Consider the following 25,897-nt stretch of genomic DNA (forward strand, 5'->3'; position numbering starts at 1 on the left):
TTGATGGATAAAAAGAAAGGAATAAACATATTTTTTGGGCACATCATGAAATGTATAATTTTAAATAAATATTGAATGAATAAAAAAAAATAATGGGACAATGCATAATCATACATTTCGAAAAACTGAGTTTATGTACAGTAAGGTCGTCGGGATGTATGTCTCAGCTGTCTATTCTTGGCCTCAAGGTGCCACCTCCTTGGAGCAACTCCCTCCCTGCTCTACTAATTCTTGTTAGCACTCTACATCCTAGCCTAGCAGCCATGCTACCAAACGGCAGCTAATTGTGCAAGATATAGCTTTATAAACTCACCTTCTGCTCCCAGTTTGACAGGAATTGACTTCTTGGTTTACTTGTAGTGGACTTCAGGCCGTTATTTTTTTAGTCTGGTCACTTAATAATTATATAAACAATGATTTTATTTGTTTCAGATTCCCCGACAGATTTCTCAGAAACTTCGTACTTATTTTTGTCGTCTGCCACACACTTTCCCCTGTGCTCTAATTGGTCAAATCTTTAAACATTCCACCAATCAAATTGATTAGTTGAGCAGCGATTTACTTTTTTTCTCAGACATTTATCTACCACATTATGTATGAAGTGCACAAATGTATGGAATTTACTGTTGTAAGATATTTATTGTAATCTATATAAATCCACTCAAACTATATCATGTCATTTAGGACAATTTCTCCTTACCTATATCATGCCATTTAGGACAATTTCTCCTTACCTATATCATGCCATTTAGGACAATTTCTCCTTACCTATATCATGCCATTTAGGACAATTTCTCCTTACCTATATCATGCCATTTAGGACAATTTCTCCTTGCCTATATCATGCCATTTAGGACAATTTCTCCTTACCTATATCATGCCATTTAGGACAATTTCTCCTTACCTATATCATGACATTTAGGACAATTTCTCCTTACCTATATCATGCCATTTAGGACAATTTCTCCTTACCTATATCATGCCATTTAGGAAAACTTCTCCTTACCTATATCATGCCATTTAGGACAATTTCTCCTTACCTATATTATGCCATTTAGGACAATTTCTCCTTACCTATATCATGCCATTTAGGACAATTTCTCCTTATCTATGAAAAGTTATAGAATTTAATAATTCCAACATTGCTCAATCAACTAGCCTCCTGGACATGTCCAACTACGATTTAATTACTGAATTGTACAAAATGCAAAAAAACACAAATATACATAGCAAATATACAGCCTGTTATGTAACTTTAATGTGACTCAATGCCCTTTCAGGTAAAGTTTATAAATACTTCATTACATATTAACTTGATTGATGTTGAAATGATTTATACAAAACAGTGTGTAATAAATGTCCTGGAAGACAGTATTGTATTATATTGACTGCACCACAAACTCACCGATGCAAGTATAATTCACGTAAAGCTCTGTTCACACTATCAAACCTTATGTGACAAAAAAATATGATGTGCCCATATATGGACACAATGATGTCATATCACTACCATATTTGGTGTACATCACTTTTTTTTTAAATTAGTTTTATAGTGTGACATTTTATGATTTTTTTTTTTTCATTCTACAGAGATGAATCTTGCCAATGAAGTGCATATATGGACACCATGATATATATTACCATATTTGTACAATAATTTAGCACATTACACTATTTTGTCAAACTAGTTTGATAGTGTAGACTGAGCTGAAGTACTTTTACTTTAAAAATTGTCCATACAACAGCTTCGTTATAAATTACAAAATTAAGTTTAGGTCAAGAATACATTGGTGTCGCCCCTCCCCTGTACGGTAATCCTCCTATTTGCATCTGTGTTGCTATAGCAATTCGATCCTCCGAGATCCTACGGGCTTTCTCTTGATAGTGATCTAGTTTGTCAACTAGCATATGATAAGCCTGCAGAAAAACATAGGTTATTAATATTTTGAATAAAGTCATTATATTTTGACAATAAAACAAGAGCGGTTGTATTCATGAAGTGGTCCATCTAAAGCTCTGTCTACACTATTAAACTTTATGTTACAAAAAATGTAATGTGGTTCATATATGGACATGATGATATCATCATCATATATTTGGACATATCACTACCCTATTTGGGCACATCACACTTGTTTTTGTCAAACTAGTTTGATAGTGTGGACAGAGCTTTACTATGGGTTATAAAACAAATTAACAAACTTACTTCTACTAATTCAGGATCTGATTGGACCTCATGCAGTGCTTTGCACAAGTGGTCTATGGCCAGGTATGGAAGGCAAATGCTGCCTGAAGATGCATTCATTGCTTCCTAAAAAAAACATGTAAAAACAAAATACATTTTTTATTTTATCAAGCAATAATATAATATGTATACAATATATGAAATAAACTATTTTATCAAGCAAAAATGTATATTTTCTCTTGAAATAAACTATCAAGCTAGATTTGTTTATTTTTATTTGAGACCATACTTACGCCTAATTTGAAAAATTCCGGTCCTTTACCAAGCACAGCATCAATGTACTCAATGACAAGTAGACAGGCTGCAAGTAGTTTATCAAAACTAATCAAAAGATGCAGAAATTCCGCTGTATCTAAACTCTACAAAATAGTAAATGAAAGATATACAATAACAAAATGAAACACAACAATTACTGAGTTCATAGTGCACGTAAATTACAAAACAAGAAAGACCAGCACTCACATACATTGATGTACAAAATGAAACATAACAATTATTGAGTTCATAGTGCACGTAAATTACAAAACAAGAAAGACCAGCACTCACATACATTGATGTACAAAATGAAACATAACAATTACTGAGTTCATAGTGCACGTAAATTACAAAACAAGAAAGACCAGCACTCACATACATTGATGTACAAAATGAAACCTAACAATTACTGAGTTCATAGTGCACGTAAATTACAAAACAAGAAAGACCAGCACTCGCATACATTGATGTACTAGAGACTGTCACGAACTCCTCTTACGTATGTTTCCGAGCGGTTGAAAATACTTTAGGAACTCCCTTGTGACATAAAAGTATACACACAAAATCCACAAAGTTGTAAAATAACTCAAAAACAAAGCTTTAATTTCAATCAACTTCAACTTTTAACAATCCAGTAAGCACTTCAAACAACAGCTTCACAATGACTTTACAATATAACATCCAACCTCTAATCCAACCTCTAATCCAACAACCTTCTTCAAAATAAATGCTTCAATCAAAAATCCTTCTCCCTCTTACAATTGTCATACTTCCCCTTATATACAATATGTTCATAACCTTCTAGATCATTCCTTATACTTCTCATTATTACATGATTACAGTTTCTATTAATAGCACTTCTGGAATGTTCTTGATTGTTCTTATTAATTATACATGGTTTATTAAATCAAAACATCTTATTCTAGAATGTTCATGTAAATAATATGTTACTCTAATGTTAGGGAATGGTAATTTATTACACTCCCCTCTCTTTCTGAGCTCAAAACTCTTTCTTGGAGTTTTGAGGGGCAAGTATACACGGACGTGGCAAAATTTAACCCACTCCTAGTCTATAAAACTTAAATACGCCATAATAACATGGAACATAATTATTAATAATTACTAATAATGAACAAACAACATTCATGTAAATTTGTCCGAATGGTTCACTAATTACTGACATAGGAATCATAAAGTCCTTAAATTTAGTTCTATACTTTGAAGTTTTCTGACAAATCTCACAAGTGTTGCAATATTCAGTCACATCCTTTCTAATACCAGGCCAAAAGAATCTCTGCTTTATCCTATCTAATGTCTTTTTCCTACCTAAATGACCTGCCAAAGGAATATCATGTGAGACTTTCAATACACTATTACGGCAAGGGTATGGAACCACTAATTGCTCTATTGGTTCTATCTGGTGTTTAGTGAAAACTTGCCTAAATAAAATTCCATCCTTACAGACTATCTTTATAGTGTCATCATCTTTCTGTACTAACATCTGTTCTCGAAGTGAAATTAAAGTTCTATCCTTAACCTGATAATCCTTAATTTTATCTCTGCCAATATCTAAAATGTCTAATTCACTATCTTGGCTAGATTGAGCTTCCTTTGTTTTTGCAAACTCTTTCCTAACTTTTCGCTTCTCACTTCTGGTTTTATGAACTTTTTCCTTGGGAGGGTTGTTACTGAGTAGTTGGCCATCTAAATGTCCAAATTCTTCTTGAAAATTAACCACATCATCTAACTGATGTGAAATAACCCCAGAAGCTTTTTCCGACTTTAATTCGTTTTCCTCTCTTAGTTTTTCTTTTCTAGCATGATCTCTAGTGGCAACTTCAGGAGTGCCTTTCACTGTTTTCTCCTGGTTGTTTTGATTTTCGTGTTTCCTATTTTGAACCTTTTTCTCAAAAAAATGTTCTATCATCTGCCGCATCATAAGATTCTGTTGCTGCATTTGCTGTTGCATTTGCTGCTGCATCATAAGATTCCACTGTTGCATTTGGTGTTGCATCAACAACCAAACATTTTTTGAAGATGAGTCAGCCCCTGTAGGGTTATGTCCACTGGTTGGTACAGACTCTTCTGCCTGTTGTTCAGGTTGTAATGACTGAACCGATTCTACCTCAGAATCAGATTCATCGCCGCCGCTGTATTCTCTACCGGATCTTGTTGTTGATTGTTTATCAGCCATATTTTAAATCTGGATGAGGGTCTTGTTACTAGTTAATCGTAGTTACCGAGACGTTCACAAGTCTACTGTTCCAAATAAATAATGTACTGTTCTTAAAACAATGTTTGTGTACTTACGATTAAACAAAACGTAGCACCACGGCTTCCGTAAAATATCTCAGTATCGTAAGTACCGCTTTCACAAAATATCAATAAAGTACAGTTGATCCTAAACAGCCACCAATCTATGGCAAAATACAGTAGATCAAACTGCTACCACAAAATATCACAACAGTACTGTAGATAAATACACAGTTAAGTCGAACAGTAGATCGGAATAACCGCTGCCACCAAATTAGGCTGAACACCGCTGCCACCAAATTATGTCACAAACTCCTCTTACGTATGTTTCCGAGCGGTTGAAAATACTTTAGGAACTCCCTTGTGACATAAAAGTATACACACAAAATCCACAAAGTTGTAAAATAACTCAAAAACAAAGCTTTAATTTCAATCAACTTCAACTTTTAACAATCCAGTAAGCACTTTAAACAACAGCTTCACAATGACTTTACAATATAACATCCAACCTCTAATCCAACCTCTAATCCAACCTCTAATCCAACAACCTTCTTCAAAATAAATGCTTCAATCAAAAAATCCTTCTCCCTCTTACAATTGTCATACTTCCCCTTATATACAATATGTTCATAACCTTCTAGATCATTCCTTATACTTCTCATTATTACATGATTACAGTTTCTATTAATAGCACTTCTGGAATGTTCTTGATTGTTCTTATTAATTATACATGGTTTATTAAATCAAAACATCTTATTCTAGAATGTTCATGTAAATAATATGTTACTCTATATGTTAGGGAATGGTAATTTATTACAGAGACAGAGACTGGTATGCAGAGAGAGGAACTGGCTGGTGCAATGGCAGATAGGAAGTTATGGAGGAATTTTGATTTTTATTTTATTGATCCATGTTTCATGGGGGTAGCCCATCCAGCAAAGATAATCATTGGGGCACTCAACAATACAATAAAAACTGTACAAAAATACATACAAAATTTATTATAAAAAAACTACTATAAATATAACAATTGTGATTATCTAGTCATATAAGTTCAGAAATGTATTTAAGTAAGCAAGTAAACTTCACTTCACTTACCTTATATGAATTAAACAACCAGTTTGGAATGTGGTAGCCTAACGACAGCAGCTTATGTACCACCCATCGATAGTGTCGATGATCGCCAACCTGGTCAAACTTTTCAAGATATGAGCGCAACATCCTCCACGCCAAATCTGCCGGACTGTGTAAGAAACAATGAACAACATTATAGGACATAATTTAGTATATTAAACTTGAAGATTATCAAATATACTGTGCATGAAAGCTATAGGTAAGCACATTTAACTTTTATTGTTTCTTATTTATATATCTGTGATTCGTATTGAGAGTTTATACACATTTTTACAAATATATATTTATTTTGCAATTTGGCCGTTGGCCACCATATGTAATTTTTAATGTGCAATAACAAATAATAATAATAATAAAGTAATTCTATTGGACATTGGAACTGACCTTTGATCTTTTGTAGTCTGCAGATGAGTCACTTCATTGGCTGACAGCCATTCCCATGAATACGGTTCAACATCACCACTCAAACTGAGACGAACACATCTTTAAACAATATACAAAATCATTAATGCTACCGGGTGAATAGCTAATAAAAATAATACAATAAAACCTCCTCTACTTTGGGCACTTTTCATGAAACAAATGAGGGGCAAAATGTTGGGGCACTGCGACCTATTCAGGGGAAACTCCTATCAAGGGGACACTTCCTTATGAACTGAATGAGGGCACTACTACTTCCAACCTCGATTAAAGGGACATCCCTATTAAAGGGACACTTTGTTTGGTAGTGAAGGTGTCCTATAAATAAAAGTTCTACTGTATAAATATCTAATTTGTTTATGTCATGAAAAAACCAACTTGTGTAACAAAACCAACTTGTGTACCTTAATGTAAGACCTTCTAGAATGCTTTGTAGCGATAGTTTAAATGTTTGACAAACAGTTACAGCGACATCAAAGAGACCAACAGACACCAGTAGGGACACAGTTTCATGTGCAGATAGTGTTGGACCTGAAAAAGAAAACAAACATTTTTAAAAAAATGTAAAAATGTAGAGAAAATGTATAATTATTATATTATATTATGTGAGAATATATGTCATATATTTATATATAAGTTTTGCTTTGTATATAAAATAGTTTTTATAAATATAATGAAAGAACTATGTTGTCATATACCACCCTGTAATTGTAACTTGAAATTTAGCTAGGAAAAGCTACAAACAAAGGGTTATGATCATAACTGAGCCCTCTGTGAGAACAGTCTTTGAATGAAGAGGCTACCCACAATAAAGGAATAATAATAATTTTAAAAGTGCTGTTTTTACAATAAAAGTGATAATATATATTTACCTGTTGCACTAGCTGGATCCGTTGAATGCTTTATATACTGCAATCTAGCCGTCACTAACAAGTACTCTTTCTCAATTTGATCAAGTTCAATGACCTCTACTTGCCGTTTGCCTGTTGATACAAATACCAATATTCTTTACTGTCAAATATGGATTCAATATTACACAATACATGCCCACCATTGGTTTTAAACACAAACAAAGAATAACTACGTACACATTACATTTTGGGACTAAAGCTCTGTCTACACTATCAAACTTTATGTGACAAAAAAATGTGATGTGCCAATAGACATGATGATGTCATATCACTACCATATTTGGGCACAAATTGATTGATAGTGTGGACAGAGCTTTAGACAATTTACCTTGCGTTATTTTGTCTTCACCGTCACTGTTCCTCTTTGGAGAAGCACCAATCATATCCTGGCGATTCGGTTCAATGCACACAGGTTTAACAATCCATGCATAGTCTGTATCAACCAACCTGAGAGAATTCATCGCTGCAAGGTAGCATTTTGCCTGTTGCTGAAGCGCTTTCTCTCCGATCACCTCTTGGCCTAGCCGCATACCGTATTCATACATCGTCCTACCAGCTACATAGAAAGAGAATGTATTTTTTAACACCAATTGTAACAAAAAAAATTCCTTTTCTGAGATATAGGAGACATTTTGTTAGTGAATATTACTGTAGAAATAGAACCTCACCTTTACGATAATTTCCACGAAAGGTGTGAAAAGCATATAAGAAATCATAGTAATTATGTGTCTTGAGGTCTACTGAGCGTGCTCGGGATTCTATAATGTTCACAACCTGTAAGAAATAAGACAAAATATGCAAATTACGAATATAAAAAAAGATATATAAATAAATAAAATATCTTCATATGGTTTTATGTTAAATATCTGATTTTTACAGTAAACCTGTAATTAGATACATATGTGTGCAACGTTTCGACAAATCCTCACCTGGCAATGACTGGTTTAACGTAACAGATATACAATAATATTTAAAATTGAAGTGGTGTTTTTATTTACTATATTATTGTACAATACAAATTCTGTCTTACCTCATCATGGAGGTCAATGTATGGGAATTTACAGAGCTGTTTAATTTGACCTGTTTCACACAGCACTACTACGAACTGACGTAGACAATCATTGCGTCTATAAAATAAAGGATGGAAGTGGTATAATATGCTATAGTAGGGGCGTGTGAGACAGTGCATTGGACGTTTACTGATCGTGAGATTGTGGTTCGAATCCAACTCTCACTGCTTTGCATCCTTAGGCAAGACGCTTTACTTACATTTTCCTCTCTCGATCCACTCAGGTGTATACAATGAGTACTAAGTTAGATGAACACACAACTTTGTGCTGATTACTAGCTGCATTATGGCAGTATGTTTGCATACATGTTTGATCCAAAAAATAATGGTAATGTGTGGTAATTATTATTTATTATATTAGATCACTTATTCCAGACAACTTATCTTGCCAAAGGTTTGAATGTGAACCAACTGGACATAAGATAATGTGAACCATTGATTGTATCACCTTTCTGGATCTGTATTTGCTGTCATAGCTGCATATGCTTGCTCATTGTTGCCTAGCTCCAGATGATGTTTGAAGACTTTACACCACAAGATGGGCTGGGGGAAAAAGATTTTTAAAAAAATTACTTGTAAACGCTAACCAAATAAAAGATCATTAATATTGTTAATGACAAACAGAAAATCTGCCTCAGTTTTCTGGACTTTCTGCATTCTCACTAATGAGGACGATCAAAGTATATTGATCGAAACATCGAGAAACTCAACAGTTCTTTCACGTACTATATCATGTTATGTACCACAAACTTTATATATCAACATTTTGATTTCGCAATGCAAACCTTCAAACAAAGAAAATGAAAAATAATGTTTATTTTATCAGAATGAATACTTTACTTACTATATTTGTATCATCTTCCTCCCCAACACTCAATGCTATGTTGGCTAGCATTATGACAAGGTCTGGGTAGCAAAACTGTTCAAATAGACGAATCACCTAATAAAGACAATAAATACAATGACATTACTTACATTGATGCCTGCAACTTGGTATATCCCATGTTACTTTAATTTTAAAATGTCGAAAGCTTTCAATAGAACCTATGCAAAATTGGGTCATTGTTCTTCACGCGACCTAGAAATCAACAAAAACTGTGTCACCTGGCGATGAAGTACGTCTCTGTCCCTCCCAACCAATTTCCCATCACCAATAATATATTTACCTTCAAGTAATACAATGTATCCAAGTGCTGCCCATCCATTTGTTCCGTCATAAGCAGCTTGTGTAACATGAAGTTCTCATCTGCGATTCGGTGAGCTGCCTGCTGGAAGCAGTCGAGGGCTTTGTACGGCTCAGCGGAGTTCAAATAGCATTGACCTTGAATGAACTTTCGTGATGATACATTCCATTTGCACCATGGACTGAGTAAACGAAGATATTCCTAAGGAAAATGATAGTAATGAAGTTATATACGAAAGAGGTCGAATTATTTTTATAGGAGACATTCAAGCTATTATATTTCTTATTGTAATGGAATGTGCAGAATTAGAAAAAAAAAATAGTACATAATTGAACTTGAAAATGTTGTACCTGCAACTGGTGGAACTGACACTGGGCAACAAGATATTCTGCTAGAAGAAAATTTGGGCTATTTGGCCATCTACAAAAGTGAGAATTAAGGAAGTTTCTTTCTTTAATGTGCTTAAATTAAAACAATAATGAGAACTTATATATAAAATTTCTACCACTAAAAATCTGCATAATCGAAAGGATACACTAGGCGCAGCAAACTGTTAACAGCCAATGGGAACACACTTGTCCAGAATGTACACTTTGCAGGAGACAGACAACCAGTTTGAACCAGTTTAGTCCGGATTTGTTGGCCACCCACACCAGATAGGAAAAGTTCCAGTATAGTCTGACATCTTGATAACACCCTTTGGCCTGCTGTATGCTGTGTGGTGGAGATCTCTAGTGCAGCCATCTGACGTTGGTTAGACTCTCTGTAAAACGGTTTGCAAAAATTAATTTTTGCTTTTTCTTCTGTTAACAATTTAAATTGTATTATAATAAACAGTTCCTTTAAAAAAACTGCCTTTAAGCTCTGTCTAAACTATCAAACTAGTTAGACAAAAAAAAGTGTGATGTGCCCAAATATGGTAGTGATATGGCCAAATCATCATACCCATATTTTGGCATATCACATTTTTTGTCACATCAAGTTTGATAGTGTAGACAAGGCTTTAGACGTCGTGGACTAGATACTTACACAGTATTACTGTGTACTTGAGTGGCCTTGGCCCGACTGAACGACCAAACTGCAAAATATGAATGAACCAACATCGATGTTCTTGGAACACACTCCCTCTGTAGTTTCTCCAAAGTATCAAGAGAAATACCAGCCTATATGAATTTACATAAAAGAATTATTGTTTTTACAATCTATTATAACTTTTATATTTTTATTTGGCCAACATCTGTAAAATATATATCACCTGCATTCCTAGCCTTTGAATCATACACTGTAATATCAGTAAATCCCGACAGAAATGGAGTCTATTCTCAGCGATACGACCTAGAGTAGCAGCCTGCAGATAGAGGGCAGTGTCACTTTTGAAAAGATTCCCACAGAGCATTTGATCAGTTGCATCTAAACCTAATAAAACAATGGTAAACTTGTTATTGTTTAATTAAGTGAATGAAATTTATACAAGAAAAAAAAAGAACTCATTGAAATAAAACAATTTTAAATGATACAAACCATTTTCATCCATCATAGAATTTTCAAGATTTTCGTCAGTTAGGTCAAGCATATTAAGAATCAAAAGGATGGCTTTGATTGGATCAACAAAATTCAAAATTGCTTGAGATATTTCATTTGTGATTTCCGATTGGCTAATTCCTTGCTGCTCACTAAAAATAAAATAGTAATCAACATTGCATTTATTTGCAGTCAATGTATCATTTCTGAATAAATAAAAAGACATATTTATTTGAAAGTACATGGGCGGATCCAAGGGAGGGCATTCCTAAATTTCGCAAATTGTAATGCAAAAGATAGGACATCAAATTAAGCTCAGCCCTTCAGGTTTAGCCCTGGGTGACCCCCTATTTCTAAATCCTGGATCCGCCACAGAAGTATTTCATGTACCTTATTCCGACTAGGATACTATCAGCAATTTGTTCAACAAGAATATCTGCTTGCTCCTGGTGGAATAAATTGTGCTCAAATGATGCGATATCCTGGCAACTTATGCGCTGCTGAATGAGTTTTAGGATCTTTGATATTGTGATAAGGTCTTGAGAGAGGGTGTGCTCTACAAGAGAAAAGATATAAGAAGATTTATAAAGTGCACATATCCACAAGGTGCTTCTGAAAAAACATGAAAAATACTAACCTTGAAATTAAAAACAAAACATTTTGAAAAAACTAATAAAGGCAGAACAATCGAACCCACATCACTGCTTCCGTAAATGTAAAAATTATAAACTGTTGATGATTACCTTACTTGATTGTGGCATTGTATCCTAACTAATTAAAATATAATACGGTTTTGCTTATTTCATATAGTTACAAATAATTACCATCTTGCATTTGTGTAAATTCTTCAAGTTTCACCATTGAACATTGCTCCGGGTTTAAGTACACTTCTTCAAGAATATCGCACGGTCTTAAAACAGAGACGACATTCTGTAAAAATAAACAAATAAATAAAAGATGTATTTCCATTTTGCAGTTCATTGTTTGTATATAATAATAATTATGATAATTTGTAACGCACCTTTTTAATCAATACTGGCATTTGTGTGTTTATATCAACAAATATTCCAACTGGTTTATTAGCAACCTGCAAAATAAATTTGTCATCAAAAATCAAATGTGCAGAAAAAAAAGGAGAGAAAATAAAATAAGCACTGAAAAAATGACAATGCTGTGGGTATCAGTGGCTGGATCTCAATGGAGATAAAAATAAAATAAGCACTGAAAAAATGACAATGCTGTGAGTATTAGTGGCTGGATCTCAATGGAGATAAAAATAAAATAAGCACTGAAAAAATGACAATGCTGTGAGTATTAGTGGCTGGATCGCAATGGAGATACAAAAAAAAAGCACTGAAAAAAATGACAATGCTGTGGGTATCAGTGGCTGGATCGCAATGGAGATAAAAATAAAATAAGCACTGAAAAAATGACAATGCTGTGAGTATTAGTGGCTGGATCTCAATGGAGATACAAAAAAAAAGCACTGAAAAAAATGACAATGCTGTGGGTATCAGTGGCTGGATCGCAATGGAGATAAAAATAAAATAAGCACTGAAAAAATGACAATGCTGTGAGTATCAGTGGCTGGATCTCAATGGAGATACAAAATAAAATAAGCACTGAAAAAATGACAATGCTGTGGGTATCAGTGGCTGGATCTCAATGGAGATACAAAATAAAATAAGCACTGAAAAAAAAGACAATGCTATGGATATCAGTGGCTGTACCTCAATGGAGATACAAAATAAAATAAGCACTGAAAAAAATGACAATGCTGTGAGTATCAGTGGCTGTACCTCAATGGAGATACAAAATAAAATAAGCACTGAAAAAAAAGACAATGCTATGGATATCAGTGGCTGGATCGCAATGGAGATACAAAATAAAATAAAGTAAAACAGCCAAAAAATTAGCATTTACATAATCAACTTCTGAAGAAAACGAAATGTTTCCGTTTCATAATACCTTTGTAAATCTGTTATTACTTAATTGTTTAAAAGAGTGTTGAATTATTTGTAATTGTTAAGTTGCATACCTCATGATATTGATGGCAACAAGTGTAGAAGTTAGACCATGTCTGTTGTTGTATCTCACAATATTCATTCTGATCCATCTCCCCGCCTCCAAATCGGTGTTTAATCTCATTCTCAATAGCCGCTATCACGTCTTTCCTCAACACGTTTGGATTCAGGTTAGTCTCTGTGATGTGACCATCTATAGACCGCTGACAAATCTTAAAGGTTCAACATTGTTACACTCAAATTATAGCAGTGAAAATAAATTGATTACACATATCTGAAGCAGGTACTTACTACCAAGACTAAATCATATTTTGATGCATTCCACACAGCATATAGAAGCACTGAGCATCCATTTACATATATTGTAAAAAATACTACTTTTCAGCCTTTTGGCTGCCGTTGTATTATTGATTTCTTTTTTATGAATAAATATACCTGAATTATTACATTTAAGTCAAAATTGAAGTTATATCCTTCTGGTGCATTTTACTGGTACTGGTTTAGTTAACCGTCTATATAGAGACATCTGGTAACCATAGTCCAACCAACAAAAGCCAAATCTGTATTACAAGATGTTAACTTTATATGCTTAAATGTGCTTTTGAATGAACTTAGTTTGTACTTACATTTAAGGCCCTGGCTATTGATTGTAAACAGAATCTTCCGGAATCAAATATTTCTTGTAAGTAAACCTCCTGTCAATCAAATTAATATTTAGAAAAAATTACAACAATATATTTTTTTTTAAGATGGTCATTACTTTATAAATAAAAAAAAACCATAAAGAATGTTTAACAATTTTAAAAAAAAACGTAAAATACTTACACGAGATTCTAAGAATGGTGGAAACAAAACCTCTGGTGTTGGATTAACAGACAAACTAACAGTCTTCCACCCTCTGTCAAATATATGAGACACTGTAAAGCTCTGTCCACCCTATCAAACTTTGTGAGACAACAAAATGTGCCCATATATGGACACGACGACAATATCATATCACTAAAATATTTGGGCACATCACACTTTTTTGTCAAACTAGTTTGATAGTGTGGACAGAGCTTTATTTCAATAAAATATTCATTATTTACATTTGGTACAATATTTGTTTGCACGATAATTTCAAAATCTTGCATTTTTCAATATGGGCTGAAATTAAATAGCATTTCCTGAGCTTTCAGAAAACTTACTTATATTCAATTATTTGGAATAGCCATCAGACAATAACAAGCGCATGCATTGAATTACAATAGTCATACCCTTTAAGATCTGTATATTTAGCAATAGTCTCTGCTCCAGATGTCCAAACTGTCCAGACGTGTTGTTCAGATAGGCAAAAGTCTACCAAAGTATCTTTGGGTGAATACAAAGAGGCTAGCTTCTTCAACTGGTATTTGCCATTTTGTTGTAAAAACTGTACTAACATAAACTAAAAGAAAAAATCAATATTTTGAAATAACAAATAGTGTCTGTTAAATTTACATCAATAAAAATTAATCATTACCTAATACCACAATGGTTTTGAGAAAAAAAAAATGCATATATAACATTCAAACCAAAAAATTTTTATTGTTACCTGACATCGATCTGGGAAATCTAAGTAGACTCCAAGAATCAGATGTTTGTTATCACTGCCATAAGCTTTCTTTATTATGTGACCTGTAGCTACAGCATCATGTATATCACTTTTGTCTGGAATGAAGTCTAGCAAGCTAGATGAGACAATGCACTCCTGATTCTGTGGTAAGAATTAGAATACGAAAATCAATGGTTTTTTTTTAATATCAGAAATATTGTGAAATATTGACAATAATAATAATGGCTTTTAGCTCTGTATCACTATCAAACTATATGTGAGAAAAATGTGATGTGCCCATATATGGACATGATGATGTCATATCACTACTATATTTGGGCATATGACACACACATTTTTTGTCACACTAGTTTGATAGTGTAGACAGACCTTTATATAAATGAAGTCATATAACAGACTTCTGCTATCAGACTGACCTGGAATTTGAAGACAAGTATTAAATGGCTTTAGCTTTAATTTAAAAATACACTAATCAAACAGGCTTTTATTTACAACTAGCAATTGACACTGACATACCTTGCATGACCAGATACGGAGGAAGTGATCCTTACACACAGAAATGATGAATGTATCTTGACCTAAGCTGTGCATGCAGACACTCAAAGCAGCATCGGTGGAGTCTTGACCTCCTCTGAACACAGACGGAACCAAGCCACTAAGAAGCCGAGACATGCCTAGAGGTTGGCTTAGCTCTCGTTGAGACACTATACCTGAAAGATAAGAAATTGGAATGCCATTCTTCAGAAGGGTAAACAATGACTTCCTACCTTTATTTTGTGCTATTTATTTATTTATATAATTATTGTACAGTAACTTCGTGTAATGTTTTTTCTATTTTGTTAATGGTGGTCTCTGCTTAAAGTCTAGACACATTTTGACCACCATCCACATTTATATATATTTAATTATTTATAAACACATTAGGCATAGAACATTATTTCTAAACCGCCTGGTGATATACCGAAATTTAATTAATTACTTTAAAACGATAAGATGAGGAAATCTGTAGGAATAAGAAAAAGTCGCCCCAACCGAGATTCGAACCCGGACCTTCTGCTTGATATGCAGATGTATTATTTGTGGAAAATCAATAAACAAACAAACCTCCTAAACCAATAGCAGTCAGTTTCACCAGAATGATAGAGCCTTTACGAGTTGTCATTGCAAAGAGAGCTTCACCCTCATTTGTAAGGCATGACGAACTGGTGTGAATCTCGTGATGGTGGGACCCGGTTTGATCCAGTGTATACAGGTTGGCTGGGTCCTGTATACTGGCTATAGAAATGTCAGCAAATATTGATGATATAGTACAGTCAGAGGCATATTGGTCCTGAAGAAGAAATATTGTTACAATTTACTTAACGCAAAGTGTCTTTGTCAATCAGTAGAAGACACAAAGATGTTTTGTCCCCCAAAAGCATGAACATTACAATTAATAAAATCAGATTTTCAATAGGCCATTTTGTAGTTTTGATCAAGTTAATGACTTCCACAGAAAAAAATTAATACAAAATTTCACTTATAAAAAGACAAAACAAATAGTTAAATTCAACCATAACCAATTTCCTGGCAGCCAATTTGACTATTTTTTACTTTAAATTATATTTTTTTCAGGTAAATAATTTTTGTTTTTGATCAAATTTTTGGTTGAAGTGAAAAAATGGCATATTCAACAAAAAAAATTGAAAAAAATATTTTTTTTTCAGGGAACAATATATCATTTAAATAAGACATTTAAAACACATAAATATTTACCACTCGTTGCATTCTAGATGGATGGGGAAACACCAATCTGAGAACGCTGTTGACGGTGGTGACAAGGATGATAACGTTAGCGTGTGTCTCATGCACAGTGACTGTAGGGAGGATGACAGAACCCTGCATGTGGATTCTAACAGCATTCCCACAAAGGTTGCCATCAAGGGAGTCTTCTATCAGCTCTAAGGTGTCCTTACTTGATCGCCTGAAATAATAGTAACAGTTTAATAGTCTAAAGATCTGTCTACACTATCAAACAAAATGTGACAACAAAATGTGATGTGCCCATATATGGACACGATGATGTCATATCATTACCATATTTAAGCATATCACTACCATATTTGAGCACATCACACTTTTTTTGTCCCACTAGTTTGATAGTGTAGACAAAGCTTAACATTTTAGCCACAACTTTCATAAATTTGCATTTTCTGTTCATTCATTAAATGCATCGCCCGAGGATGCTGTTTCTACATCTAGCATTAGTTCTATTAAATCTGCTCTTGCAAAAGCTCACAGTAAGCATCCATTATTGTTCAATTTTTCTGCAATATGATCTGACCTAAAATATTGTTGTACTTATTCAATCAAGGAAGTAATCAGTAAGTAATAATTCATACAGAAGATAATCAAACTGAATAGTAAGTATGAATCAACTCACCAATAGATAAACCTATTTCTTGTGGCTGAATCCACATGGTCGCTATGACGATATGTGAAGCCACTTGCACCGTCTGGTACCTGGACATCTTGTAAAGCACTCTGACCATCCCCTGAAAACAATTAGAAAGTACTCAATTATATTACTGATGGATATAGGATATTAACTGCAACTAGCCTTATGAATCTTACAAGGACTACTAACAATACTTACAGAGATGAGAATATGCCACAGATTAGACAGTAGTATCCAAGCAATGCTACTTTAAGTCTTCACCCAATTTTACCAATCTCATGCAGCTTAAAGGCCAATTTACACAGATGAGCTGAAACAGCAAACATGACCATGTAGCTTGTCCCACGTACATAGACATAGATTCTATATTATCGTTACCGCTCGTCTGTGTAAATTGGCCTTTAGGTTTTAGGTTAAATTACCCACCAACAAATACAACACAATGGAAGCCTCGTACAGTGGTGATTGCACTCCATTGGACGAAACCTAGTTATGATCAATGCGTGATCGTGTGACGTGTATGGTGTATATGATATTCCTCTTTGGGTTATTCCATTGTAGGTGTAGGTAGGTCTTAAAGTTTCAGTTAAATTGCCCATACAACAACACAGTGGAATGGAAACATCGTACAGTGGTGATTGCACTCTGCACTCTGGACAAAACATAGTTATGATCAATGCGTGCATATATGATATTCCTTTTTGGGTTATTCCATTGTAGGTGTAGGTAGGTTTATTAAGTCTCAATTTTTTCTTTAAATGATGAATGAATTGGTATATAGAATTTCACTCTATAGTGAGTTTATAACTGGACTGAAATAATGCTTATCTCAGTGTGTGTGTGTTATTAAATTGCAACTTGCAATGGGTGGGAAAATTCTTCATTAATGTCAAACCATGGTGGATATTTCCTCCATGGTCAAACATAGAATACGGCAAGATTTTAATGATACAGAATGTGAACACAACAATGCATATTTTGAACATGTTGAATCTATTTTCCCCTCGAACAGGAAAATAGAATGTTTGGTTTATCCAGGTAAGCTATAGATGCTCAAAATAGACCTACAAATCAATAACATCCTTTTAAATATTATTAATGGTATTTGAACGGAAATACATTGTCATTGTCGGTCATGCTTGAATGGGTAACAAACTAAAGACAAACTATCGCACTGAAAACCAATCATTTCACAGAATTATTCATAATACATTAGGCCTAAATTATTTATTAGAGATTGGCTGATTATTGTTACATAGCAACAAAATATTGTTACCAGTAATATTCCACGAATATATTAAAATCTTTTGTATAAAAAAACCCTATAAATATAGAATAAACATCCACAATAGTAATACAATATTATATATTTTAGCTGGGGTGTTACATACTATATTTCAGAACAGCACAAATAGATTTTGCCCATTGGTCCGTACAAATTGTTTACTGCGATATAACAAAAGCTGTAATCATTGATTCTTGTCTTGGCCTAGCGTTAACAACAACGCATTAATGCAAATAAATAAGAATGGATTGGACCGGCAGGATGTTCAACGCGCGGTATTTAAACGGAAATACAAACGCATGATTCATGAATGATTGAATTTGTTCAATTGTGTTGGTTTAAAATAAAATTTTTAGGGCCCTACTTGCTAGCTAGGCATAGAAACAAGAATTATTATTAGGCCTACAATACAATACAAATTTTATTTTTATTTATTAACATTAATAATAATTAGGCCTAGGAGGCCTACCTAGGCCTAATAATATTAATAAATAAATATTATTAATTATGGGTTGTAATTCAATATTAATAGGAAATACTCACTCAAGTAATCCTCATTTAAAAATTAAATGCAGAGTAGGCTAAGTGAAAATACTTTAACAAAAAAAAGTTAGGGCTAGCATAGCCGAGGCTAGTGGTGCAAGTTTTGGAAAACTATTTTAACTCACTCCACCCGCCCAGTCCACCGCATGCATGATGGCAATACAGGCCTAATTTGAAATGTGGGCCTGGCGTTGGCAAATTATATTTAAAAAACAGAGACAAAATAAGATAATAGAAATTACAATAAATGTTAGCTTTTTACCTATATTAATGGTTAAATCTTTCCATTCAAATGCATCAGAATTAAATAATAACAATTCTGATAGGCAACTCATCATGCCTTCTTCGCGCTCCGTAGCCGCCATGTTTTTTTTTTTATAAAAGAAGTTTCCTTTATTATATTGCGCATGTGCAAAAGTCAATCATATTCAAAAAATGATTTGACTTTTTTACATACAGTAATTGTTGTTTCATAATGTTTGTAATAATATACAAACTAGGACTGGTTATCTATGTTAGCAAAAGTTAACTTTGCAGATAACTTAAATAATATCGATCAATCAATAATAATGTTTTCAATAAGAGTGTTTTTTTTATTTTATTTATTTCGATACCATACAACAAGAAAAAAACCGTATAAAAACGAATAAATCACTTTGAATTTGAATGCCTTCTGACAAAGATATACAATTTTAAATGTTAAATAAAAATACAAAACTACTGCACAATTAAATTCTTCCTGAGGAAATAACTAAGAAGGATGAAACAATTTTATAAAAGTTAAAACTGTATAGGCCTACACAATATTAAAATTATTTGGCAGGCCTGAATACAGAAATAAAAACATTTATCTCTCTTTCTCGTCCGACAATATATTTTCTTTTAATTTTAATTTATGCTCATGATAGTTTAGTAAATATGGAACAGTACTAAAAATACATTAGGCCTACATTATTCTAAGAGGTTTTTTGGTCATGTGAAAAAGGAAGAAGATCTATTCCGTAGAATGTGGCGGCTGATTAAACGCAACGTTGACCAATCACAATGTGTTATTCAACAATCGCTTGTCATTTTGGTCAACTCGCATGGGGTTGCGCGCGCTATAAAACGTCCTTGCGTTGCGTTCTACTGCTACTAATGGACCATTTTCCTTTTCCGTTTTATATATAATAATATTACGTGACATTAGTGCACTTCCAGAAACGCTAAGCGACGCTCTGCAGCAATGGTTTGAACTTGTTACTGCTGGGGAATAACAAATGATACTACTGCAGTACACCACTCATTACTGCAGTGCAGTATGTCTTATTAGAAACGTTAAGTGATGCTCTGCGGCAATGGTTTGAACTTGTTACTGCTGGGTAATAACAAATAATACTACTGCAGTACACCACTCATTACTGCAGTATGTCTTATTAGAAACGCTAAGTGATGCTCTGCGGCAATGGTTTGAACTTGTTACTGCTGGGGAATAACAAATAACATATATAATAAATATAATATAGTATGATTTAAAGGTAGGAAAACCATAATAATGCTTTTGACTACAAACTATAGTATAACATAAACTCAAAATACTCAAATTAATTAAGGTATACATTGATTTCAGGGAGAAAACTAGTCTAATATTACTAGGTAGACAGAATTACTATATACAGTATGTGATCACTTTATATTAATACTAGATAGACAGAATTACTATATACAGTATGTGATCACTTTATATTAATACTAGGTAGACAGAATTACTATATACAGTATGTGATCACTTTATTAAAGTACAATCTACTTCCATTCCATACCGGTACAATTAATAGATAATTTGATTTAATGTAATTGATCTTTCATTCAACTTTGTTTCTGTAATGATATATTAATAGTTTAAAATTTGAATTGTGTTGTTACCCCAATTTGTTACAGCAACAATACATGGGTTATGAGAAATGATACATAACTGCTGTGGTACACTAATTCCATCTTCTTGTTTATCAAGTCTTCGGATAAATTGACCATCACTAGTGAATAGTTGTAGTTTGTTTACACTTGCTATGATGATGTTATCATCCTCATCAACTACAACTCCATCTGGCATTATCACCTCACCATCTTCATCTCCTTCATTGATGAGTACTTTCAGTGACTTGTCCTTGTCATCATACAATAATACTTGATGATTATCTGCATCTGCTACAAGTACTTTACCAGTTTTAGTAAGTGCAACATCAGAGTAAACATGTTCTTCATTTGGTGTTCCTATCTTCTTCAACTTCTTACCACTATTAATGTTAAACCTGAGCACACACCCATTTTCTCCATCTGCTACATATATAACATTAGTTGCCTCATCTATGTGAATACCACGTGGATTCTTCAATACACCCTTACCAATGGATTTGATCACATGACCATTCATATCACATACTTGAATGCAGTCAATACTTCGATCACTGAATACTATGTTGCCATTCTTCATTTTGTACATTCTGGTAACTTTCACATCTTTTTGTAGTGTAATCTTGCTTATACATTCTCCTGATTGTTTGTACTTGTGAATTGCATTTGTCCAAAATGAAACCAGCACACAATCATCATCACACTTTCCTACTCCTCTAGGTATACCCTCTACTTTGATAGTAAGTGGTTTGAATACAACATTTCCAATGTCATTTTCTTTCAATAAATCAATTGGCTGTTTGTTTTTGATAAAGTTAATTTGTCTGCTGTCCTTTTGCTTGATTTCTTCAGATTTATTAATTTCATCCATCATTGTATTTAATACAATCTCACTTGATTTCATAGCAGTTGCTGGCTTACTCATTAGTAACTGATTTAGGAAACTTACAATTGTGTTTAATTCTTTGATTATTTTTGTTAAATTTGTAATTTGTACGTCATTAACTTCCTTTTCCTCCATATAATTTGCTTCAACTTTTTTTCTCATTTCTTCTCCTTTTTTCTGGATTACTTGTACCATTTCTTGAATTTGGTTATCAATATCTGTGAGACTTGCATCTTTACTTTCTTCTAGATCTTTAGCATTCTTTTTGACTACTTTAAGTACATTTTCTGTTTTGTTTATGTATTCATTGGCAGCTTTTTTCAAGTCTTCTGATGTTTCCTTAAACGTATTAAATGCTGTTACAATGTTAATTAGTTCATGTTTTCCATCTCCTGCAACATGTTCCATTGCAGTGCATTCTATGCATATTGGTACTTTACATTTTGTGCAATACATTTCTAATGGTTTAGCATGAGAGGCACACAGCAAGGCAATGTCTTTAGCCTCATCTTTCTCTTCATGTTGTTTTATGGTTTCTAAGAGGTTGTTAAGAATTGTATTTGGGGCAAGTTTTTTAAGCCCTCCTACTGGAATGGGATACTCTTTGCGGCAAATAGGACATGTTAGCTTGCCATGATTGGTTCGAACCCAATTCTTCAAACATTTCAGACAGAAACTATGAAGGCAGCTAAGTGATTTTGGGTCTTCTAGTCTTCCATTACAGATAGAACATTCTAGTACTTTATCATCTATATCTCCAAGTAGACTTAAATCCTTGCTAGCCATTCTGCAAAAATGTAATTTTTAATAAATTATACATAAATAGAAAATTACATATTTTTTGTCAATATAAAATCCCAGTGGAATGATGCTAACCGATTATTCCAATTTAATGCAATTTATTTATCCATCCATTATGAATGTGTTTGTTTTTATACTGTATTGGTTACTTCTTGTCATGTGATACCTGTACAATACATCTCTGCTTGGCATTTAATTGTAGGAAAAATAAGATAATATCCAAGCCAACAATCCATGTAAGCACACAACAAGAATCTATTACTGTGTATCTTGACTAACTGTTTGCATTGGACACTATAGCTACACTGAACTAATTCAACTAAATAAATTTAATATAATTTTTTATATTAAATACCTTATAATTTCCCAGCTCAAATGATAGTTTTCAGGAATTAAAACGAATCGTTTACAGTAATCGAATACAGTTGGTTTTTGCACTTTGAAACTTGTGATCATGTTATCAAAGCATTCATCTATTTGAACAAGGTGTTAACAATCAGTATTGCAAACACAACTATAGTATTTATTCAAGCACTTTATTGTCACTCATAAATAATCAATAGCAATTTCAACAAGATAGAAACAGTCTAAAATACAACCTACTTTAGCATAGACATTACTACTACATATATAAAATAACGATTAAAATAAAGTTGGTTTTCCACCTTGAAATATTGCGTTGTGTATGAGCTGTCTTCTAAACTAGATCTGAATATTGCGAAATCAGGAAACACTGAACTGAATCAATGATAAAATCATTCTACCACAAAGAAGTTTGTTCATGGACCTATACATTAAAATTTGTATATCACCATGATTTGTTTATGAATGGTTTGAAAAAGTTGAATGTGATTATAATTGTTCACTGAAGCAATAATCGGTTAGCATCATTCCATTGGGATTTTATATTGACAAAGTGTGATGTTATAGGATGAGTGAAAAATCGCAGTGGGATCCCAAAGGCCGTAGCCAGGATTTGTCAATGGGGGCGCGGGGGGGGGGGTCGGACACTTAAGTTCGTATTAGGGTCAGTTAGTAGTTAAGCTGTTCTTCCAAAACTACAAAAATAAATAAACAATACAAAGTATACCTCTACTGAGTGGGAACAAAAGCTTAAGTTGAAAATTCTGAAGCGCAACTATCAGTATCGGTAGGCCTAAGTTTGGTTTTTTTTAACGTTTTTGTACTGATGATTTTAACATAAGAATTGGCGAAAATGTCAATGTAACTGAACTGAAGAAGATGATCTGATTTAATTTTGTTATTTGAGTCCAAAGCAAATGTTAATTTATAGCTACATTTACAGTACCACCATTATTTAATTACATTTTTTTAAATACGAACTCCTCAAATTATCGTACCGGAATCGGTGTAAACTTCATCCTTCACTTGTAAGACGATCTTATCATTTTTAAAACGTTATTATCAACTTTATTTCATATAACACGTACATCTTTTATATATCTTCGATAAGAAGAAATATTAGGCCTACAATATGAAATTACAATATTGCTTTTGTATTTACTTTTACTTCTTTCATATGACCTTTGTACAGTTTTGAAACAAATGTAAATGAAGTCAATTAGAAAAGAAAATATTATCTATATGATATTTAATTATAATTTTAGGCTAGCCTATGTATTGTGAATGTAAATACTGTAGTGAATTTAAAGCAAATTATGTTATATAAACACACACGAAATAGAACTACCATGGTGGCGCCCTTTCTAAAAAGTTGATAGCAGATTGGTGGCAGCAAATAAATCGTAGTCGCGTCGAAAAACACCGTGTATCGTTGTTGTGTATCACATTCTTGGTTTTTTAGTCAATAAAAACCTTTAAAAACACAATGCCTAAGTAAGTCATATATTAACGACGTTTATCCATATATAAGCTCAGTTATTAGTAATTAAGTTAGCAGCAGGTAGGCCTAGGTCCATTTAACAACAATAAAATGGTTGAAGCTAACCGGCCTAGGCTAGCTGGGCCGGGGCAAAAGAAAAGGCCAAGAAGCGGTGAACTGCAGTAGACTAGCCGTGTAGTAGTACAGGAAGCTCAGGCTACGCCTAGATGGGTAATAAGGCTAACCTTGCTTGTTAGCCTAGCCTAGAGGGGTTCACTAATAAGTTTTATTTTCTTTTTGCAGATATTACTGTGACTACTGCGATACATACCTCACACACGATTCAGTAAGTTACCATTTCAAGCAATGCAAAATTTTATTAAAAATTTTCACAAAAAACATAATTGTTGTAGCCGCTAGATAAATCAACTTTATGCCAATTTGACCCAAGTTTGACTTTATAGACATCAAATACAGTTACTTAATTTATCCATTTTCCAGCCATCTGTAAGAAAAACACATTGCACTGGTAGAAAACACAAAGAAAATGTAAGAATATATTATCAGAAATGGATGGAAGAGCAGGCACAGAATCTAATTGATAGGACAAGTAAGTTGACATTCTATATAATTTTTCTATTATAATCTAATCAGGAATCTAATATAATGTGTAATTCTTGTTTTTGTATAATTTTTATTTTTAATTTTCTCTTACAGCTGCTGCATACCAAGCAGGTAAAATACAACACAACCCATTCCCAGGTGCAGCAGGCGTACCCCCAGGTGGTAGTGCAATTCCACCACCTGCAAATTATGCACCCGGAGGCCCACGACCAGTAGGACCAGGTCAAATGAGAGGACCAGTACCACCTCATGGGATGGCTCCACCACCTGGTTTACTAATGAGGCCACCGGGTCCAGGTGGACCAAGTAAGTATTTATTTCATTCTCTTTACAGTAAAAGCTACTTTGTATCGTTTGCTTGTGTAGTGACTATCTATCATAACATTAGTTGGTAGGAGTAACATCTTGATTATTTTTTTTACAGTGATGCGGCCAATGGGACCAGGAGGACCATTGTTAGGACATATGCCACCAATGGGACCAGGAATGATGCCCCCGCGAATGCTTCCTAGGATGCCAATGTCTAAAGAGGAAAAAGTATGAACAATTTAAAGAGAATAACATTCTGAGACATTCTATAACCATGATGTGTAGTTAAAGAACTTAATACAAGTACTGTTAGTAATGAAAGAAAGTACCGAGGACTACATCGTCATCATATCCAAAGATGAATGGTGCCCAAGTTGCCTGAATCCTGGATTCAAGATATTTAAAAGTGAGCCTTGGTATCCACTATTCCCTCACAGACTGAAGTATCTACAGTAGTAAGTCTGTATACTATGCTTAGTCCAGTAACTTTTACTGGTAGAATACATTTTCAAGATGAATTCAAGAATCTGTTCATCATCTATTAGGTGACTGTGGTATAAATAATTAAACAATTCGACACTCATAACTTTAAATATTTTATTGTTTTTGTAAAAATAAAGTTTTTGACCAAATATTTGAATTGTAGTTGTTTCACTGTAGGTGGTT

The 25,897-nt window shown here is 33.5% G+C and overlaps 3 protein-coding genes across 3 annotated transcripts; 1 reads left to right on the plus strand and 2 right to left on the minus strand.

Moving 5' to 3' along the window:
- Positions 1-1,072: 1,072 nt before the first annotated feature.
- LOC140054837 (nuclear pore complex protein Nup160-like) lies at positions 1,073-19,242 on the minus strand. The gene is made up of 31 exons (XM_072099931.1): positions 19,138-19,242; positions 17,033-17,144; positions 16,366-16,573; positions 15,715-15,940; positions 15,127-15,320; positions 14,590-14,751; positions 14,273-14,442; positions 13,842-13,914; positions 13,643-13,711; positions 13,031-13,228; positions 12,014-12,079; positions 11,817-11,922; positions 11,383-11,548; positions 10,993-11,144; positions 10,727-10,887; positions 10,501-10,634; positions 10,007-10,234; positions 9,822-9,891; positions 9,454-9,672; positions 9,132-9,227; positions 8,736-8,830; positions 8,249-8,345; positions 7,887-7,992; positions 7,547-7,774; positions 7,180-7,290; positions 6,712-6,838; positions 6,272-6,370; positions 5,852-5,996; positions 2,479-2,604; positions 2,207-2,311; positions 1,073-1,917 (listed from the first exon to the last, which is right to left on the minus strand). The coding sequence occupies exons 1-31, from the start codon at positions 19,238-19,240 to the stop codon at positions 1,777-1,779; spliced, it is 4,293 nt and encodes a 1,430-aa protein (XP_071956032.1). The 5' UTR covers positions 19,241-19,242; the 3' UTR covers positions 1,073-1,776.
- Positions 19,243-20,439: 1,197 nt separating this feature from the next.
- Positions 20,440-22,440, minus strand: LOC140055593 (tripartite motif-containing protein 2-like). Its single transcript, XM_072100930.1, has one exon. It carries the CDS (start codon positions 22,438-22,440, stop codon positions 20,749-20,751), a length of 1,692 nt encoding a protein of 563 aa, XP_071957031.1. The 3' UTR covers positions 20,440-20,748.
- A 1,772-nt stretch (positions 22,441-24,212) lies between these two features.
- LOC140054436 (U1 small nuclear ribonucleoprotein C-like) lies at positions 24,213-25,865 on the plus strand. Its single transcript, XM_072099418.1, has 5 exons — positions 24,213-24,312; positions 24,602-24,644; positions 24,800-24,908; positions 25,016-25,228; positions 25,347-25,865. The coding sequence occupies exons 1-5, from the start codon at positions 24,305-24,307 to the stop codon at positions 25,463-25,465; spliced, it is 492 nt and encodes a 163-aa protein (XP_071955519.1). The 5' UTR covers positions 24,213-24,304; the 3' UTR covers positions 25,466-25,865.
- The last annotated feature ends 32 nt before the right edge of the window (positions 25,866-25,897 follow it).

Source organism: Antedon mediterranea, chromosome 7, assembly GCF_964355755.1.
Source record: "Antedon mediterranea chromosome 7, ecAntMedi1.1, whole genome shotgun sequence".
NCBI classification, from domain to species: domain Eukaryota; kingdom Metazoa; phylum Echinodermata; class Crinoidea; order Comatulida; family Antedonidae; genus Antedon; species Antedon mediterranea.

Coding starts and splice junctions, on each gene's coding strand:
- LOC140054837 (XM_072099931.1), bottom strand. CDS start 19,240: ATGGCGGCTACGGAGCGCGAAGAAGGCATGATGAGTTGCCTATCAGAA. Junction 12,080..13,030: donor GTTGCCATCAATATCATGAG/GTATGCAACTTA, acceptor TTTATTTTGCAG/GTTGCTAATAAACCAGTTGG. Junction 10,635..10,726: donor TTCAAAGGCTAGGAATGCAG/GTGATATATATT, acceptor AAATTCATATAG/GCTGGTATTTCTCTTGATAC.
- LOC140055593 (XM_072100930.1), bottom strand. CDS start 22,440: ATGGCTAGCAAGGATTTAAGTCTACTTGGAGATATAGATGATAAAGTA.
- LOC140054436 (XM_072099418.1), top strand. Junction 24,645..24,799: donor CATACCTCACACACGATTCA/GTAAGTTACCAT, acceptor TCCATTTTCCAG/CCATCTGTAAGAAAAACACA. Junction 24,909..25,015: donor GAATCTAATTGATAGGACAA/GTAAGTTGACAT, acceptor TTTCTCTTACAG/CTGCTGCATACCAAGCAGGT.